General features: G+C 45.4%; 1 protein-coding gene across 2 annotated transcripts in view; it reads left to right on the top strand.

Moving 5' to 3' along the window:
- Nucleotides 1–19,315, top strand: part of NKAIN4 (sodium/potassium transporting ATPase interacting 4) — a 92,292-nt gene that overhangs the window by 36,283 nt on the left and 36,694 nt on the right. For both annotated transcript variants that reach the window (XM_035121708.2, XM_035121709.2), the window contains exons 2-4: nt 942–1,079; nt 5,294–5,374; nt 17,361–17,558. In XM_035121708.2, the coding sequence (XP_034977599.1) occupies nt 942–1,079; nt 5,294–5,374; nt 17,361–17,558 (417 nt within the window). The remainder of the gene's footprint in view (nt 1–941; nt 1,080–5,293; nt 5,375–17,360; nt 17,559–19,315) is intronic.

Here is a 19,315-nt window from a genome sequence, read left to right as displayed (position 1 = left end):
CAGGAGTTTATTAAACAGGAGGGGTGGGTGATACTCAGACAAGACACATGGAAATTAACAGACATGGGTAACTAAGGTACATTGGGTTGAATTCAACATGGCATGCTTCCATTTGTTCCATCTGTGCAAACATCTCTTTACTCTGAATACCACTGCTGTTCCTGGCTTATTAGGGCCTCTTGTCTAGGCATCAGGTTGCCTCTTTGTGTGTGTAGTGTGTAGTCAATCCCATTTTTTTGCAGCAAACTCCCTGCCCAAATCCACCCGGATGCAAATCACCCTCAAATATTTGCAGGTTTGAAATACCGCAGAATTAATGCATGTACAGGCAATGCAGTGCACAGGGAATTAGCATGTGTTCGTACAGTCCTGCTGAATTTATTGTGAGCATAACATATATTTTTTAGTTTCTTCGGTACATAGTCGGTCTTTGCTTATGGTGAACTTTCAGAGGATATGGGGGAAAGGAACTAGACCGAGTTCTCATCCAGAGGTCCTTCCTATGGAGCATTCTTCCTGAGCTGCTGGCAGAAAACTTAGAGCAATCATTCTGATTTGCTTGCATGCAGCCTATTCGACATCGCCCGATGTTGCTGCAATCCTGCACTTTCAAGTGCATTCCCCCATCTCTTTCCTTACCAAAAAAGCCTCTGTTCCTTTGTTGCACAAGAGTGCCCAAATTCACTTCAATCGTGCAACCTAAATTTGCTGTGTACGATTGTATCGTAAGCACCAAACCGTGGCAGTCCAGAGATTGCCACCAACAGGGGAATGGTTCCGTTTTTTGAAAAACAAGCATTTTCAAAGCAAGCCTCCAATTTGCAATTATGCATCACAGGATTGTAGAATTTGTAGATTTGGAAAAGACCCAAAGGGTCATCCGGCCCCAAGCCCCTTGCAGTGCAGAAATCACAGCCTCCCTCTCTTTCTTTCTTTTCTAGCTTGCTGCCTTAGAGAGACAAGTGTTTGATTTCCTGGGATACCAATGGGCTCCAATTCTTGCCAATTTCCTCCACATAATCATTGTCATCCTTGGCCTGTTTGGTACAATCCAGTATAGGCCACGCTACATTGTGGTGGTAAGTAGCAAAGTTCTGTTTGTTTTTTGTTTTTTTAAAGATTCCTAAAGATGAATTTAAGACTGGCTGTTAAAAACCAGGGGGTAGTATTTAATGGAATATTGGAGCTCGCACAAGGATTAGGTCTAGTGCAATGGAATCCCCCCCCTCTCCTCTCCCTGTGTGTGCCTCATGCCATCTCCAAATCTATGGATCCCTGTGACCCACGTATATGGGGTAAATAATAAAAGAATCACCTGAATGCCTGGATTCAAAAAGCAGGGCTAAACATACACTCCAGCAAGAGAGAGCCACAACAGCAGAGTTTAAACTCACAAAGTCAAGCAACACAGTGAAGCATTACCGGTAGGAATCTAGGCTGTTAAGCCTTTTGTATATCCTGTTTAGTTGCATATAGCACTTCCCCTATTTTCTATTCCTCTCGCAATGAACAGACCACACTGTGAAGTAAGTTTAAAATGCTTTACTTACTAAAGGTAAAGGTCTGGTTCATGCATTATTCCATGTAGCATCAAGGAATGCACAGGTAGATTGCCCTTGGGTGCAAAATACAGCCTATAGTTTCAAACATGCAGTCTGAACTTGGAGCAAGTTTAGGCACACCCATCCTGGTAGGTTACATGGTGCTGAGAAAGTGAGGGAAAGGAAATAGAAGCAGCTTTACTTCCTCCGTTATAGACCTAGCTTCCTACGTGATGTAGCTGAGTTTAGGACGAGCACTCTCTGATCTTAACACTTTCATGCACTAACTAGCAGCAGCTTAGCTGGGGGGGGGAACGGGGTGCACTGGACACCACTTACCCAGGGGGCAGAACTTACATTTGGGGCCTGCAGCACACCTGAGCCACATGTCTCTCCTGCAGCTGTGGGCACTGCACCACCCTGCAGCTGAGAGAGAGGTGGCAGGCGGTCTCCATGCAGACTCCACCTACAGTGCCTTGCCCCCTGGGCATGGAGCACACACACAGGGTGTAGCTAGACACCCCAGATGCCTGAGTGGTTAGCTACGCCACTGCTAACTAGCACTCATGCATAGTTATGTTTGACTACAATCTCCCACAAAATGTGCTCTGGAGGGTTGGGGGAAACCCCAGAACAGATTTAGGGGAGGGAGACAGGGGGAGTGTTCTGTTGCACAAGGAGAAATCCTCGCACTGACAGAACCTTGTCCTCAGCGCTACATTGAATACACCCAAGGGTTCAGTTCCCAGGTCCCTATTTGCCATTAAACTACTACTTGGTTAATTGGGTGATAAATTCATTTTATCATACCTGTATGTCCTGAGGACCGAAGGGCAGCATTCCACAGCGCTGCCAGCAGCGGGGGGGGGGGGGGCAGGGGGAGATTGAAGGGAAGAAAGAAACTTACTGCTCCCCCATTCCCCACTGTCAATGCAGGTATAAAGGGAGCGAGAATAGTTTGGGTGAGCAGCAATGGGTGGGTTGGCAAGGTTAAGGCTAGTGGTGAGTTCGAAGAGGGGGAAGCAGGGTGCTGAGGTGTAAAGGTATGGGGGTTGTTGAGGGGTGGGGTGGGGTTGGAGGGGGAAGTGAGCAGGCATGTCATCCTGCAGGGACACACACACACACACACACACACACACACACACACAGTGTGTTTCTGTGTTACACTAACCTTGTTAGTAGTGCACATAGTTCTCTTCATGGGCCCATAACCAGTTTGGATCTTCCCTAGATACAGTGCGCATATGCGTCACAAGACTTTGGCCACCGTCTGACAGCGGGGGCAGCTCCGATTACCAACAAATCTGCCCTTTCACTTGCTGCTTCCGACAGAGTGTGCATAATTTATTTTAATCAGGCTGCCTCACTTTATTACACAGCCTTTTGGATATAAATTAAATTAATTCACTGTTAATGGGACGAGCAGCCACTGCCCTAATTGCCAGTTTGAAGCGCACTGCCCTGTGCAAATGTATTTTATTAAGGTGACCAATCGTGCCTCACCAAGGCTGGCTTTTGCATCATGCGATGGAAGGCTGGCCCTTTGGTGCCGTTGCTCAGCTCCAAATAGCTGCGGGGCTAAATGTTCCTGACTTGGCGGGTCAGAGCCAGCCAGAAAGTTCTCCTTGCCCACCCAAATGAAAGGCATCTTCCCCCTGGTTCTCTGCAGTGCTCTGTTTCATTTTGGTGGTGTTGGAAACCTCACTTCTGGAATGGGTCCATGCTATTTACTGTCTTTGAAGCCTCAGGTGCTCCTCGTGGTTTCTGGAAATCTATTTCAAGGAGGCTTTTTCTGCCTGACAGATGATTTGTATATTTTTAAAACCCTCTCTCCGCCACCCGTCTCCCACCCAAGCCCTGGGGTTATCACTGCCAGTTACTGAAGAGGGAGATTCCTCATTGACCAGCATCATTGCTCAAATAATAAAGTCCACCGTCAATGATCTTGGCAAGCTAGGATTGCCAGTCAATCTATTGCCGCAAGGCTACAAACAAGCACGGAGTTTATCTCTGGACACAATGAACACATCAGTTGCATCACCCTCTGGTCTGTAGCTGAAGGACAGGCTGCGATGGATCACCATCAGTATGGGAGGAGGGCGAAAGAAGGTCACTATAGCGACATGATTTGGAATCAAGGGGATTCCATATGTACACTAAGGATGTCGGAAAATTCTGGCAGAAGCAGAAGCGGGTGCAGAAATTGCCGGTGTTTGTTATAATAATAATAATAATAATAATAATAATTATAATTATAATTATAATTATAATTATAATTATAATTATAATTATAATTTATTATTTATACCCCACCCATCTGGCTCAGTTTCCCCAGCCTCTCTGGGCGGCTTCCAACCGAATATTAAATACAGTACAGCATCAAACATTAAAAACTTCCCTAAACAGGGCCGCCTTCAGCTGTCTTCTGAAAGTAGAATAGTTACTTATTGCCTTGACATCTGTTGGGAGGGCGTTCCACAGGGCAGATGCCACTACCGAGAAGGCCCTCTGTCTGGTTCCCTGTAACCTCACTTCTCGCAATGAGGGAACCGCCAGAAGGCCCTCGGTGCTGGATCTCAGTGTCCGGGCTGAATGGTGGGGGTGGAGATGCTCCTTCAGGTATACAGGACCGAGGCCATTTAGGGCTTTAAAGGTCAGCACCAACACTTTGAATTGTGCTCATGCTCGGAAACGTACTGGGAGCCAATGTAGATCTCGCAGGACCGGTGTTATGTGGTCCCGGCGGCCACTCCCAGTCACTAGTCTAGCTGCCACATTCTGGATTAATTGCAGTTTCTGGGTCACCTTCAAAGGTAGCCCCACGTAGAGCGCATTGCAGTAGTCCAAGTGGGAGATAACCAGAGCATGCACCACTCTGGCGAGACAGTCTGCGGGCAGGTAGGGTCTCAGCCTGCGTACCAGATGGAGCTGGTAGACAGCTGCCCTGGACACAGAATTAACCTGTGCCTCCATGGACAGCTGTCAGTACAAAATGACTCCCAGGCTGCGCCCCTGGTCCTTCAGGGGCACAGTTACCCCATTCAAGACCAGGGAATCCTCCACACCTGCCCGCCTCCTGTCCCCCCAAAACAGTACTTCTGTCTTGTCAGGATTCAACTTCAATCCATTAGCCGCCATCCATCCTCCAACCGCCTCCAGGCACTCACACAGGACCTTCACCGCCTTCACTGGTTCTGATTTAAAAGAGAGGTAGAGCTGGGTGTCATCTGCATACTGATTAACACCCAGCCCAAACCCCCTGATGATCTCTCCCAGCGGCTTCATATAGATATTAAAAAGCATGGGGGACTTGTCCTAAGTCCAGAATGTAAATCAGTCCAGCAAATATGATCAGTATTCACTGCTGTTGTTACTTTCAGACCTCAAATGATATGCAATTGATTATATCCCCCCTCCCAGATTTGCATTGTGCTTCTTTTGCTTTGAAATGGATGGGTTAGAATAACATAATGACATGGCAGCTCTAATTAAGAGCTCCTCTCACACCCACTGCTGTGAACTGCCCTTTGCAGCAGCACCCAGGGGTGTCATTGTTGCTACCCAATGTTTAGTCTTTGTTGTTAGTTGAAATCCAGCAGGCCACCAGAAGCACAGAGGGCTTTGACTTTGTTGCTGTTCAGATCATGGCGTCGAATGTTCTGCATCTGCAGCCCCAGCTTTGGAGAGCTTGTGCTCGTTTTGCTTTTTTCTTCTTCTTCTGCAACTTTACTTCTTTCTCTTTCTCCACCCAGTATGCCATCTGGACAGCCATCTGGGTCACTTGGAACATCTTCATCATCTGCTTTTATTTGGAGGTTGGCGGACTTTCGAAGGTGAGCAAGGCGGGCGTCCGAACACAGCCAGAAACTGTCCAAAGAAGGAAGGGCTGGACAGTGCCAAGGGAATTGAGAAGACGGGGTGCTGGTGTGAGATGGAGACACACAAACACGCGAACAGAGGGGAGGGGAGCATTCACATCAAAGTGTGGCTCAAGAGGGCCTTGTCGGACAAAACGCCGCCTGCACACTTTCAGATTAAGGGTAGAATGAAAAGGGGAGGGCCAGAGGGGATTAGATTACTCTTCCATAAACTGAATCCAATTCAGTGCTTTAATGCTTCTCCAAAAAAGGCTATCAATCATTGCAGGCTCCTAGCACGATTTGGGTGGAAAATTAATTCCCTCAACTCTTTCAATGCAAATATAACACTGCTATTTGGGTTTCTGTTGCACTTACATGTCCCTCTAACCCTTTCATTCCCTTTAAGCGCTTATAAAATTCCAGATTTGGAGGGGAGCGTCCTAGTTGCACTTAGAATATGCGTTATTACATCCCGCATACTCCAAGGGCTTAGATTTGTGGCAAATTTGGGCTGCAGGCCCTCACGAGTTTTCGTTGTGGTTCCTGCCTTTCTATGCTGTTGCTTTCTGATTTGCTTTCACATGAGTGAAATGGTATCTGAAGAAGTGTGCATGCACACGAAGGCTCATACCAAACTTAGTTGGTCTCTAAGGTGCTACTGGAAGGATTTTATTTATTTATTATGAGTGAAATGTGTTGTGTTTTGGGCAATGGCCTCAACAGTACGGAGCTGAGCCAAGGCCACCATAGCACCCTGGACAGCTCCGGCAGTGCTGGAGACTCCGATGTTGTTTCAGCAGCAGTCATCTTTGGACTAAGCTTACCTAGGAGGAGGAGCTCTATCTGATGATGACAAGAATTTACTGTTTAAGGACCTAGCAGTATTGGAAAACGGCTAATAGCCAAATTCTAGAGGCATGGTGGGATAGCCCCAGCCACTCTGGGTGGCTTCCAACATATAAAGACATAATAAAACACCAAACATTAATAATAACAATCTGATCTGATATGAGAAGTCACAATAACTTTAAAATAAACAACTTATATCAAATAAAGCAATATTCAATAATTCATCAGAATCTAATAGTAAACAGTAAAATTAAACATCAGCCAATAATTTTTTTCACAGTTTACACTTATCTATAATCAATAAAAAATAATGGCAAGTCTCCATGCATAAAATGTGGTATGTTCCTGTTGTACATTTACGCAGTCTCCATGTAGATTTGCACATCTAAAGGCACACGCCTTAGAAACTCTTTTGGGAACAAGCAGAAAGAGAATATTTGGGAATGTCTTTGAGGAGATGCACTCAGATACTTGCAGGTCCGTCTCCACAGTATTGACCTTACCTTTGGAGGAGTGACAGGCGTGGAAAAGAAATCTGCATAATACTGATGCGCCTGTCATGGCTTCCCCCAAAGAACCCTGGGAATTGTAGTTCATTGAGGGTGCTTATGATCCTTGGAAGGGGAAAGGTCTGATGAAGAAGGTTTGAGTCTGGTGCCAACCTGGTGCCCCCAGATGCCATGCTGGCTGGGGGCTGGTGCGAGTTTTCATTTAAACCATCTGGAGGAAGGCAGACCTTGGGGCCAATATGCTTCAATAGGTTTCCCGTTCTTTCTTTCTTTCTTTCTTTCTTTCTTTCTTTCTTTCTTTCTTTCTTTCTTTCTTTCTTTCTTTCTTTCTTTCTTATGAAATGTGCTGTGCTCCACCTTTCATTCAGATGTGACCCAAACAAACCCCACTCACCCACCTGCTGGAAACCCTGGTTTGGTCTACATTGGCAGCTGGTGAACTCTCCACCCCTGGAGAGAGAAAGAGAGAGACGCTTCCTTTTGCTCCAAGTCTCTAAAAAAGGAAGAATTATTCTATTTTTCTGCCTTTCCTTCTGATCTCCTGGGGACTAGATGTTTTTAGGCGAACGCATTCCGAACCCTCCTTGCTCTACTCCTCGCACACACCCTGCTCCCTTGCATTTAATTTCTGACAAAGTAGCTTGGCTGTCTCAGCGGCCGGTTAATTTGTAGTGACAGAATGCAAGGAGGTGCAGCAAGGTGGAAAGAGTGGAGATAGTCAACTGGCAGCTGGTGGTAACGGCTGCCCAATTGAGTCTGCAGACAGGTGATCAGCCAGGTGGAGAGAAAGGTGTGTGTTTTAGGAGGGGAGGAGCTGGAGTTCAAATTGCTTTAACTGGTTTCATAAATATCTGCTGCAAAACTGGCGGGGGGGAGTATGTTTTTTGGGTGTGGAGTTTTCTGATTTGTTGTCCATAAAATCACAGTACTGCATAAATAATAATAATAATAATAATAATAATAATAATAATAATAATAAATTTATACCCCACCCATCTGGCTGGGTTTCCCCAGCCACTCTGGGTGGCTCCCAACAGAATATTAAAACAGTACAGCATTAAACATTAAAAACTTCCTTAAACAGGGCCGCCTTCAGTTGTCTTCTAAAAGTAAAATAGTTACTTATTGCCTTGACATCTGCTGGGAGGGCGTTCCACAGGATGGGTGCCACTACTGAGAAGGCCCTCTGCCTGGCTCCCTGTAGCTTCACTTCTCCCAATGAGGGAACTGCCAGAAGGCCCTCGGAGCTGGACTTCAGTGTCCAGGCTGAATTATGGAGGTGGAGACACTTCTTCAGGAATACAGGGCCGAGGTTGTTTTCTCTGATGGAAATAGGGACGTACTATTCTGTGATAATAATTCTACTATTTATACCCCACACATCTTACTGGGTTGCCCCTGCCACTCTAGGTGGTTTCCAACATATACAAAAACATAATGAAGCATTAAACATTTTTAAAAAAATCTTCCCTTTACAGCCTTCAGATGGCTCAGAGGTCGGATAACTCCATACCCTCCAACATTTCTCCGATCAAAATAGGGACAACCTGAGGAAAAGTGGGACATTCCAGGATCAAATCGGAAACCGGGATGGCTTCTCTAAATCAGGGATGTCCCTGGAAAATAGGGATACTTGGAGGGTCTGGTGCTGTAGAGTTGGAAGGGACCCCAAGAGTCATCTAGTTCAAACCCCTGCCATGCAGGAATCACAGCTAAAGAATCCTTTGTTTTAAAAAATACCTCTTAATTCTTTGATCCGGCAAGAATTAAAATCTAATGAAGGATCCCATTGTTGAATTAGCCAGGCAAGGGCCATAGTGGCCCATAAGTATGGGTCATAAGTATAAGATAGGATTCTCTTCCTCCCTGTTTTATCTGCAAAACAGCCCTGTGAGGCAGGTTAAGCTGAAAAGTGGTAACTGGCCCAATGTCACCCAGTGAATTCTATGGCTGAGTGGGGATTCGAACCCTGGTTTCCCAGGTCATGGTCCAACACTCTTAACAATTACAGCGCACGAGCTCTCTTCTCCAAACTACCAGTTTATCCAGCATTTCTCCTGATTCGACTGCAGTCTTCTAAAACCAGGCAAGGTTAAGACAATTGGCTTTAGCTACTCTCACTCCTACGCTTGTCTAGTGGAGTTATTTTGGTCCAAGAGTCCTCTTGCCGCCTTTCCCCTTTGCTCACATTTTCTACAGGGGGACAGGATGACATTTGGAAATGTTCTTTCTGCGTCCTGTCATCCCTTCTGCAGATGTCATATCTCCAAAGGAGAAGGGAGCGGGGAGCAAAATCTTGCCTGCCAAAACTTTGCTAGGTGGATGGCAGAAGAATGGACAGCTTGGGTGGCATATTAATAGATCCTTTCTTTTTTTCCTGCCACCGGCATCTCCCCAAAGGTCTTGATGACGTAGGTTTTGAGGGCACTGGGAGCATTTGAGCAGAGCTCGCTCAGAAGCAAGCGCACTTCCTCAAACAGCTGCAAACGAGATGGAGGCGAGCACAGCTGTGATTTCCGGACATGCTGTCGATACATAAGACAGCGTTTTGGTTTTCATCACGCCACCATTAGCATACATTCTGATCTTTATATTCCATTGATCCCTGCCATGAAGAGACTTCTATGTACATTTTGACGGCAGAAAGACAGCAAAGCAGTACGAATCTTTTTGATGGCTTGCCCAGCCCGGCAGGAAAGAGCAAATAACATAAAAGGCAAACAGTGAGCTGGTCCTTTTTGCAGAATGGAGCCGAGCATTGTGCTGTTCCCTACTAGATCGCTGCAGACTTATGGACAAGCCATGCACTCTAACTCAGGGTCCTTCTGCGATGCTAGAGCAACACTCCCATTCAGTGTGAATAATAATAATAATAATAATAATAATAATAATAATAATAATAATAATAATAAATTATTCATACCCCTCCCATCTGGCTGGGTTTCCCCAGCCACTCTGGGCAGCTTCCAACACAATATTAAAATACAATAATCTATTAAACATTAAAAGCTTCCCTAAACAGGGCTGCCTTCAGATGTCTTCTAAAAGTCTGGTAGTTGTTTTTCTCTTTGACATCTGGCGGGAGGACGTTCCACAGGGTGTGGCGGAATAGTGCCTGATGATGATTCCAGTTCATCATAGGTTAATCTATCACTCCCATTATAGGCAGGTGTTCCCTGGGAGGCGGAGCTAGATGGCATTCTAAATGGCAGTTGGGGGTTGGCAGCTGAGAGTAGAGTGTCAGAGAGGGATGCAGGATCTGTATTAACAAGTCTGTGTTATATAAAAAGAAGATATGTGCTTTTAAGAACCAAAGAAATCGATGTTCATAAGTTCAATAATAAAGTTAAATGTGCTTAAACGTTCACTGACTCGGCAGTGTCTCAGTACCTTCAGAGGTGTGACAAAGAGGGGAGAACAAAGCTTTCCTGGGGAAGAGGAAACTGTTTGCTTCCATGGAAGTCACTGTTTCAGACAGGATATGAGGGTGTCACAGGCCCAAGTCACAGCCTTTGCAATTGCTTACAGACCCTCCAAGTGTCCCTATTTTCCAGGGCCGGTCCCAGTTTCTGATTTCATCCCAGAATGTCCCACTTTTCCTTAGGACATCCCTATTTCCATCAGAGAAATGTTGGAGGGTATGGAGTTTTCTGACCCCTGAACCATCTGAAGGCAGCCCTGTGCGGTCATACCTCGGTTTAAGTACGCCTCGGTTTGAGTATTTCCAGTTTAAGTACTCTGTGGACCCGTCTGGAACGGATTAATCCACTTTCCATTACTTTCAATGGGAAGGTTTGCTTCAGGTTAAGTACGCTTCAGGTTAAGTACAGACTTCCGGAACCAATTGTGTTTGTAAGCCGAGGTACCACTGTATAGAGAAGTTTTTAAATGTTTAATGTTTTTATATATGTTGGAGTGGCTGGGGCAACCCAGCCAGATGGGCGGGGTATAAATAGTAAAATCATTATGATGGAATAGGATGCCCCGATTTTCATCAGAGAAATGTTGGAGGTTATGCGCTTATAAGAAGGCTTCATAATATACAGATTAGATATATCCTGTTCAAGTAATGGGTTCTTTTGGGGGAAAGCTGAACAGAGACCTCTAGTGTCCTTTTATTCCACAACTCAATAGCAACATCATATCCACAACCACACTCACACCCTGAACCTGTTTTTTGCCTAAAATGATTTGCCTGAGTCTCTGTGTTTTCCGTGCCTCCAAGACATGCAACCGGTGAGAGCTTCAAGCCAGAATAAAAGCTATCCCCTTGCCAGCCCAGCGAGACACAGCCACTCGTGCCACCGGGAGATAAAAAATGACGGTCTCCACTTCTTTAGCTGATAATAAATTTCCTCGCCTTAAAACATGGAAAATTATTCAACCGTCGAGCTCTCCCAGGACTTGCCTGGCTGGACTCAATTCGTCTGGAGGGCTATTAACATGGCTTTCTCTGGTAATTAATGAAAGGGAAGGAAGGAAGTAGCGAGTACAGGAGCCCAGCTGCTCTTAGACCCATCCAAAAAAGAAACGCAAGGTGGGGGTGGGTGGGTGTTTTTGGACCGGGGATTATGTGTGTGGTGCATGGCTAGTGGTGTGCATGGATGGCTATAAAGAAAATTGTATATTATTTTCATAGTCCTACAGATATGCATTCTTGGTGTGCTTCCCCCCCCCCCAACCTCGCCTCTGCATTCAAGACATGAGTCGTGTGGTTCCCCCACAAACTCCTGTCTGAATGTCAAATGAAGTTGTCATTGGAGAGGGTGCTGCAAGACTCTGACTCAGGAGATGGGAGAGGCCCTTAGCCTTGCATACAGTAGGTCCCAGATCAATCCCAGGCATGAGATGAGAAAGACTGCTGTCTAAGACCCTAGAAAGCTGCTGGTGGTAGTCATTGCAGTGTTCAGTGTTCAGGTTCTCTAAATCTGGCCCCGATGATGGAAAAGGAGAAACCTCCAAGTTGAGGGACAGTGGACCAATGAGTTACACTTTCTGGTGAGCAACTGCAAGAGAGGACTATTGCCTTCAAGCCCTGGTGGATGACTTGTCTACTACAACATCTAGAAGTCAGACCCATTGATGCATCTAGCTCAGGGGCCAGCAAACATTTTCAGCAGGGGGCCGGTCCACTGTCCCTCAGACCTTGTGGGGGGTCGGAGTATATATATTTTTTAAAAATATGAACAAATTCCTTGCCCCACAAATAACCCAGAGATGCATTTTAAATAAAAGGACACATTCTACTCATTTAAAAACATGCTGGTTCCTGGACCATCTGTGGGCCGGATTTAGAAGGCGATTGGGCTGCATCTGGGCCCCGGACCTTAGTTTGGGGACCCCTGATCTAGCTCTATATTGTCTCCACTGACAGGCAGCTGGGTTTCCAGGTTTTCCATCTTGGAAATAGCTCTCCCATTCACTTCAGTGGAGGGAGCTGGTGCTTGCAGACACCTCGCGTGCATGGATGTTCAGATCTGCTCCCTCTGTTGAAATGAATGGGGGACAGCTTGCTTGTGCAAGAGATCCCCATGCTAATGAAACCTCAGGTGGGTTGAAGATGGCAGTGTCCAAGCAGGAGAAAAGAAAGCTAAGGTGGGAAGATTGCAAAGGGGAACTTGAGGATGGTCGCTCTAGTCTCCCAGCTAATGCTCTCTTTACTGACAGAGGTCAATAAGCTATTCGCCTTGAGAGCTTTCGTCTATTACTCTCCATCAGTGCAGGTGTCCTCCAGAGAGTTGCAGCCAAAGATCCTGGTCAAAAGAGTATATTAGTCTTAGGGCACTGAGAAAACAACTGACTCAAAACAGGGAAATGCTTGTAATAGTTCATTAAAAGAATTTGGGGCCAGAATGATTCTGAAGGTTTGCAGAATCATAGAGCAAATGGAAACAAATTGGGGGTGGAGAAAACTCAGGTGTTGTTTATTTATTTAAAACATTTCTGCCCTTCCTACTCTTAACGGACCTCTCCTTTGGGCTGGGTTCAAGTCCTGCATGTTGGCTTCCCTGAAGCACTGGGATGGCTGCTGTGGGAACAACATCTATGAAGTTGCTTTAGGCATGTGCAAAATGCAGACATGTGAGCGCCACTTAGGAGGGGTGGGGAACCCCAGACCCAGATGCCAAAGGCATCCCTCCAGTGGCCAGGCCCTCATTGGGTGTTCCTACATGGCTGGACTGTGCGCTTAAACTTTGATAATGCCTCTTGCTTGCCTTGGTGGAGGACAGAGATGTGTTTGTTTGTGGAGACTCAGAGATGAGCAGTGAAGTTGATTCTTTCTTCAAGGAAACAGAATGCAAACAGAGAAACCTCTGGGCAAGGCTGGTTCCCAGAAAAGTAGTTGCCGGAACTGACAACCTGTGCCTCCTACTTCCCTCTACTTCTCCTCATCAGTCAGATGTTTTCCAAGCAGACTTCAGCTTCATTGAGGAGAGATCTTCTGTGCTCTTTGTTCTGCTACATGCAAGGTCCTCCATGCCATTGGAGACAAGCAAGGAGGGGAGCTGAATACAGCAGGCAGGGCTGTCTTAAGCATATGGGGCGCCGGGGTGCAAAGATCCCCGGTGCCCCCCCAGGTTGCCCAGTCCCAGGCGTGCAGGAGGGCGAAGTCAGCTGGCTGCCTCAATGTCTCGCTGGCTCGGTCGCCTCCGAACTCGCGGTGCTCCAAACGATGAGTGGGCTCTTCCCTGGACTCAACTCTTGGGCCCCGGACTCTTGGCCTGGCGCCCCTGAGAGCCCGGTGCCTGGATGGCCTGCACCCCTAGCACCTATGGGTAAGACGGCCCTGACAGCAGGACTAGCAGGCTCCTGTGAAGTTGCTGCAGTCTCTGTCCCTTCCTCCTCCGCCGCCACCGCTTGTCCTGCATCTGCAGGGCTTTCTGCCCCTGCTTCCTCTCTCTCACTCAAGCCTGTTGCTTGTTCAGTATCCAACCATTCTGCCTCCACTTCATCCTCTGACCTGTCTTTGGTATCCCACCGCCACTTGCCCATAAGGAAATGCATCCCTCAGGTTATAAAAGGCCCCCTGACTGAGACAAAACAGTATCCACCCCTTCCCCATCCCTGTCCCCACTGCAACGTGTAAGTGAAATGTATTGTTTTGCTTGGAAATACTTTTTAGAGATGCCAGCCTTTAAATGGATTAAACTCATTGGATTATGGGGAGCATTGAGTCTTGGGCTCAGAGTGATTGATTCAGCTGCCTCTGCCAGTTGCAGAGGGACATCTATGAGCAGCACAAGGAAGAGGCAAGACAATTAAATGATCACAGCTTTATCTGCAATATAAAAGTAATCTGGTCGGGGTGCTTGCAGGGCGCATTATTTATCTGCCGCCTGGAGTGAAAAGGTGTTTGGTTCTTTAAGCTGCGTTGAGTTAAGAGATGTTAACTGTACCTCATTACTCTGGTTAAGAAATGCTTTTGCAAGCTGATCTTGCAATCTATATCTTTTGTAATCTATATCCATAGCTGCCAAGTATCCCGTATTCCCCGGGAAACCCCCGTTTTTCCAGCCGTTTCCTGCTGGCAGCCCAGATTTTTTTAAAAAAACGTAAATCCCCCAGATTCTTACTGGCCCGGGAAGGCTCCTTCTGTGCATGTCTGGAGTCTCTGGACATGCGCAGAAGCAATTTCTGGTGCTGCGGCCATTTTGGAAATGGGCAGAGCACGTGTAGAAGCGACTTCCGGTGCTGCTCTGCCCAGTTCCAAAATGGCCGCAGCGCAACTTCCGGTGCCGATCCCAGATTTTTCAATCTGGGAGTTAGCACCTATGTCTATATCTCCTACCAACACTTCCATGCTGGGAAACTGGAGCAAGCACCTGAAATGAGCAGAAATTCTATGTTTGTGATGCTGAAGGCAGAGAGGGCCTTCTCAGAGAGGGCCTTCTCAAACTTCCCCAACCTGGTGCCTTCCAGATATTTTGGACGAATGCACCCATCAGCCCCAGCCAGCAGATAAGAGTTGTAGTGCAGAACATCATACCCTCCAACATTTCTCCAAGGAAAATAGGGGCACCCCAAGGAAAAGCTGGACATTCCAGGATCAAATCAGAAACTGGGGTGGCTTCTGTAAATCTGGGACTGTCCCTGGAAAATAGGGACACTTGGAGGGTCTCGAACATCCGGGTGACACCAGTTTGTTACTATTAGGAATTGGTGTGTCCTTCCTATTCCCTGCAGACTCCTGAACTGTCCCCAGCATACAGTCAGCTACAAAATCCAGGGAAGCAAATGGGGAACCAAGCAGGCAGGTGGAGTTAGGTGCAAGGGATCCACATGATAACTGAAGCAGCAGAGGAGAGATGATTTGGAATTCTGCAGGGAGGTGTACATTAAGCAGCTATCGATCATGCCAGGGGTCAGTTTCTTGGAGTAATTTGACCCAAGAGGTTAATTGTGACGGAGGTCAATAGAAGACCTGAGCGTGCAATGCATCAGAATACCAAAGGGAATTGGCAAGAGAATTTATGGAGGATGCTTAGTGCTCATGGCACAGAGGAAATTAAACCGGCCCGTTAGGAAAATATTTATTCTAACTCCAGTTCTGGCTTGTCAACTCGCATGAATACAGATGCTGTGTTTTTCTCTCTGTGAGTACACAGTGTGCTATCTCTGCAGTTAGGGGTGGAGGAGAAATTTGGTTTTGTTTGCGTGAGAATCTGTTTAATTTGCACTTCTTGGAACCAGTGTGCGAACCATAGCCTTTGAAATTCACACTTTCCTGAATTTTGTGATCCAGCCAAACAAGATGTTTAAAAGTGCATATGTCATGTACATAAAAACATCTATTAGGCAGAACTGCATACCAAGCTGCATTATATAAATGGAAATCACTGCAAAAATGGGCATATTTGTCAAAACCGCATGCAGTGGTACCTCTACTTATGAATTTAATGAGTTCTGAACTCACATTTGTAAGTCGAAAAAATTTGTAAGTCGAATCCCATAGGAATGCATTGGGAGAAAAAAATCGTAAGTCGAAGCAACCCTATCTAAAAATTCATACGTAGAAAAAATCCTATCTAAACCGCATCCAAGATGGCGGGTGGAGCTCCATTCGTAAGTAGAAACATTCGTAAGTAGAGTTATTCATAAGTAGAGGTACCACTGTACAAAAAAAGGTGTGCTTTTAAGAGAAATTTGCAATAAAAGGATGGCGAGTTTCCAGGAGGATTATTTATACACACACACACACACACACACACACACCTATATCTATATGGCAAATTGCAGAGAAATATGAGGCAGGATTCACCTAACTCGCCCCACCAGTGGAATCTCCATGGAAGGACTTTTGCTTGTGCAACCTTGGGCCAGTCAGCCTAACCTACTTCGCAGGTGGATGTAGGGGAAGGGATGATAAAACGGGGAAGGGAGAGAACATGTACTTGAGAGCCTCGGATTAAAAGTTGGGACATGTATGTAATAATAAATAAATAAAACGGCACCTGGTACTTATTTTTATTGCTATATTTTTGTAACCTGTCCGGGACCTTTTGGTGGGCTGCAAGTACAAATAATTAATAAATGAATAAAATTTCTAAGGCATGAGCAGAGGGCCTTTTCGGCGGTGGCGCCCTCCCTGTGGAACGCCCTCCCATCAGATGTCAAGGAAATAAACAACTATCTGACTTTTAGAAGACATCTGAAGGCAGCCCTGTTTGGGGAAGTTTTTAATGTTTGATGTTTTATCCTGTTTTTAATATTCTGTTGGGAGCTTCCCAGAGTGGCTGGGGAAAGCCAGCCAGATGGGCGGGGTATAAATATATGGAATATATGGAAATTGCAAAACTAACATCGAGAATAAGACAGCAAGGCAGCGAGGTGTACATGAAAGAATGGGGGAAATTTATAGCATACTGTATATAGATAAGATAGTTGAAACAAAATAACATCTTAAATAAGAAATTACTCACAGAAGGAAACAAACCCACAACAACAAATTAGAAATCTTTATTGGACATACAGATAGAAAATACAAGTACAATGTATAGTAAAAAAATAAAAATAAATAAATAGGCATACACACACACACACACACACACACACACACACACACACAAAGAGGATTAAACCAGAAAATATAAGTACAAAAAGAAAGAGGATGAAGGTTTAAAAACGCTATGAAGAATGTTGAAAATAGACTGAAACCATAAGGAATGTTATACCGCGCAACCAAACATATGGATATAAAAACAGCAGAAGAAAGTAGTGTGGAAGTCGATCATCAGAAATTTTTGTAACTTTAGGTTTGAACTTTAAGAGTTGTTGTTATTATTACTATACTAAGTTGAATTTTTATTTGAGAATTATAGAGAATTTGTAAAGATAATGAATGTAATGAGCCCAAATGTTTGATAATGGAATATGTGGTATGCAAAAACTAATAAAAAATAATTAAATAATAATAATAATAAAAATTATTATTATTATTTATTGTAATCCTTTTCTTTCTTTAACTGAGGAAGCCAGGGAGTGGACCTATGCAAAGTGAACCTCGATTCAGCAGCAGCTAGAGATTGGAAATGTGAACTCTTTAATTAGATTAATATTTTGGGTTGTTTTTTTTTCATTGTGTGTGTTTTCTCCCTCTGCAGGAGAGTGAGCTCTTGACCTTTAACATCTCCCGGCACCAGTCCTGGTGGAGTGAAAATGGTCCTGGATGCGTAAGGAAGGAGTCTCCCATGGTCGGTATCAAGGGCTTGGACAGCCATTCCTACGTCTCCGTGATCGGTTGCGCTTTGGAATATCGCTACATCGAGGTCATGCACAGTGCAATGCAGATTCTGGTGGCGGTGAGTGGACGCCCTCATATCTGAAACTGGGCCCATTTCAGCAATTCAGAATGGCCACGTTTGTGTATTAGATATCCAGGGTGCCAATTTCAATGCAATACAGTCATACCTCTTCTTGCGAATGCTTCATGTTGCGTTTTGTCAGGTTAAGAACGCGCCAAACCCAGAAGTGTTTACTTCCGAGCTTCTGCGTGCACACAGAAGCGTTCTGCGCAGTTTGCACATGCGCATAAGCGCTCCATTGCGCTTTGCACATGCGCAGAAGCACTGCTCTGGTTATGGACTTTTCAGGGTGCAAACAGCACCCTGGAACAGATCATGTCTGCAACCAGAGGTACCACTCTATATGGGGGGGGGGCAGGTAAGCCCTGCCATGCATAATCGGTCACAAGATTTGGCTCATGCACAACAGTTGAATGGCAATGCCCATTAACTTGTGGCTGGAGTGGCCCCCTCAAATATTTTATTGGGGGAGCCAAAGGGACCTCAGCCCCTAGGACAGGGGTTCCCAAACTAAGGCCCCGGGGCCCGGATGCAGCCCAATCGCCTTCTAAATCCGGCCCGCGGACGGACCAGGAATCAGCATGTTTTTACATGAGTAGAATGTGTCCTTTTATTTAAAATGCATCTCTGGATTATTTGTGGGGCCTGCCTGGTGTTTTTACATGAGCAGGATGTGTCATTTTATTTAAAGTGCATCTCTGGGTTATTTGTGGGGCATAGGAATTCGTTCATTACTATTTTTCACAAGGTCTGAGGGACAGTGGACCGGCCCCCTGTTGAAAATGTTTGCTGACCCCTGCCCTAGGAGTTGACTCCTATGCTAGATATTTAAAAGACATACCATATTTTGAATTCAGGTTTCCAGTGGCTGGTGCCACATGTTCTCGTTTGTGTGAAAGAGAGAGTTGGGGGTGGGGGTGGGGAGAGAAAAAGGGAAAGTGAATAAACCAGTTTGTATTGCATGCTAAGCCAAACCATGGCCCAGTGTAAGCCAAGGGTTCAGGTTCCTGGGGTGAAGATCAGGCTGTTACGCTCCTGCCCCACTTCTGCTGCTGCTGTGTTTCTTAGGGCTATGCCATGGTTTGGGGTAGCATCACATATCAACCCCAGGCTCATAGTTTGTCTCATTGAATCATAGAGTTGGAAAGAATCCCCTGGGTCATCTAATCCACCCCCTTGCAATCCAGGAATCTCAACTAAAGTCTCACGATGGAAAATATTTTTTTTCCCCTCCAGAGAGTGGGATATTTACAGAGTTTATGTAAAAGAACATTGTCAAAAGACCAATCCGTTGGCAAATCTTGATTGAGCTTTGGTGTGTAAATAGGATAATTGTATAAAACAAAAGTTAGAGTAAGTCAAATAATATGGAGAAAGTAAAGTTTAAGCGCGTATTTAAGAAATTTAAATCGGGAGTGCGGGGGAAGATCGGAGGTCTTGACAAATTTAATCACAAAAGGGATGTACAAAGCAAGCATTAGTTAAAGAATGAATAACCGTTTATTTTTTATTTCTCATTTTGCCTATAATATCTATTGTACACTTCTGTTATGAAGTTTTTCATCAATAAAGCACTTAAAAGTAAAAACTAAAACTAAAGTCTCACTCCAGAAAAAAACAACCAACGGTGACCCATGGTTGTTCTTCATTTACTGCTCATGGTTTGTCTGGGGTAAACAAAACACACACCTGAGTTTGGACGTAATGGTAAGCCAAACCTTGTCTTAGTCCTGGATTAGTGCAGCAGAACCAAG

This window comes from Zootoca vivipara, chromosome 7, assembly GCF_963506605.1.
Source record: "Zootoca vivipara chromosome 7, rZooViv1.1, whole genome shotgun sequence".
NCBI classification, from domain to species: Eukaryota; Metazoa; Chordata; class Lepidosauria; order Squamata; family Lacertidae; genus Zootoca; species Zootoca vivipara.
This window is presented reverse-complemented; position numbering and strand designations above follow the sequence as displayed.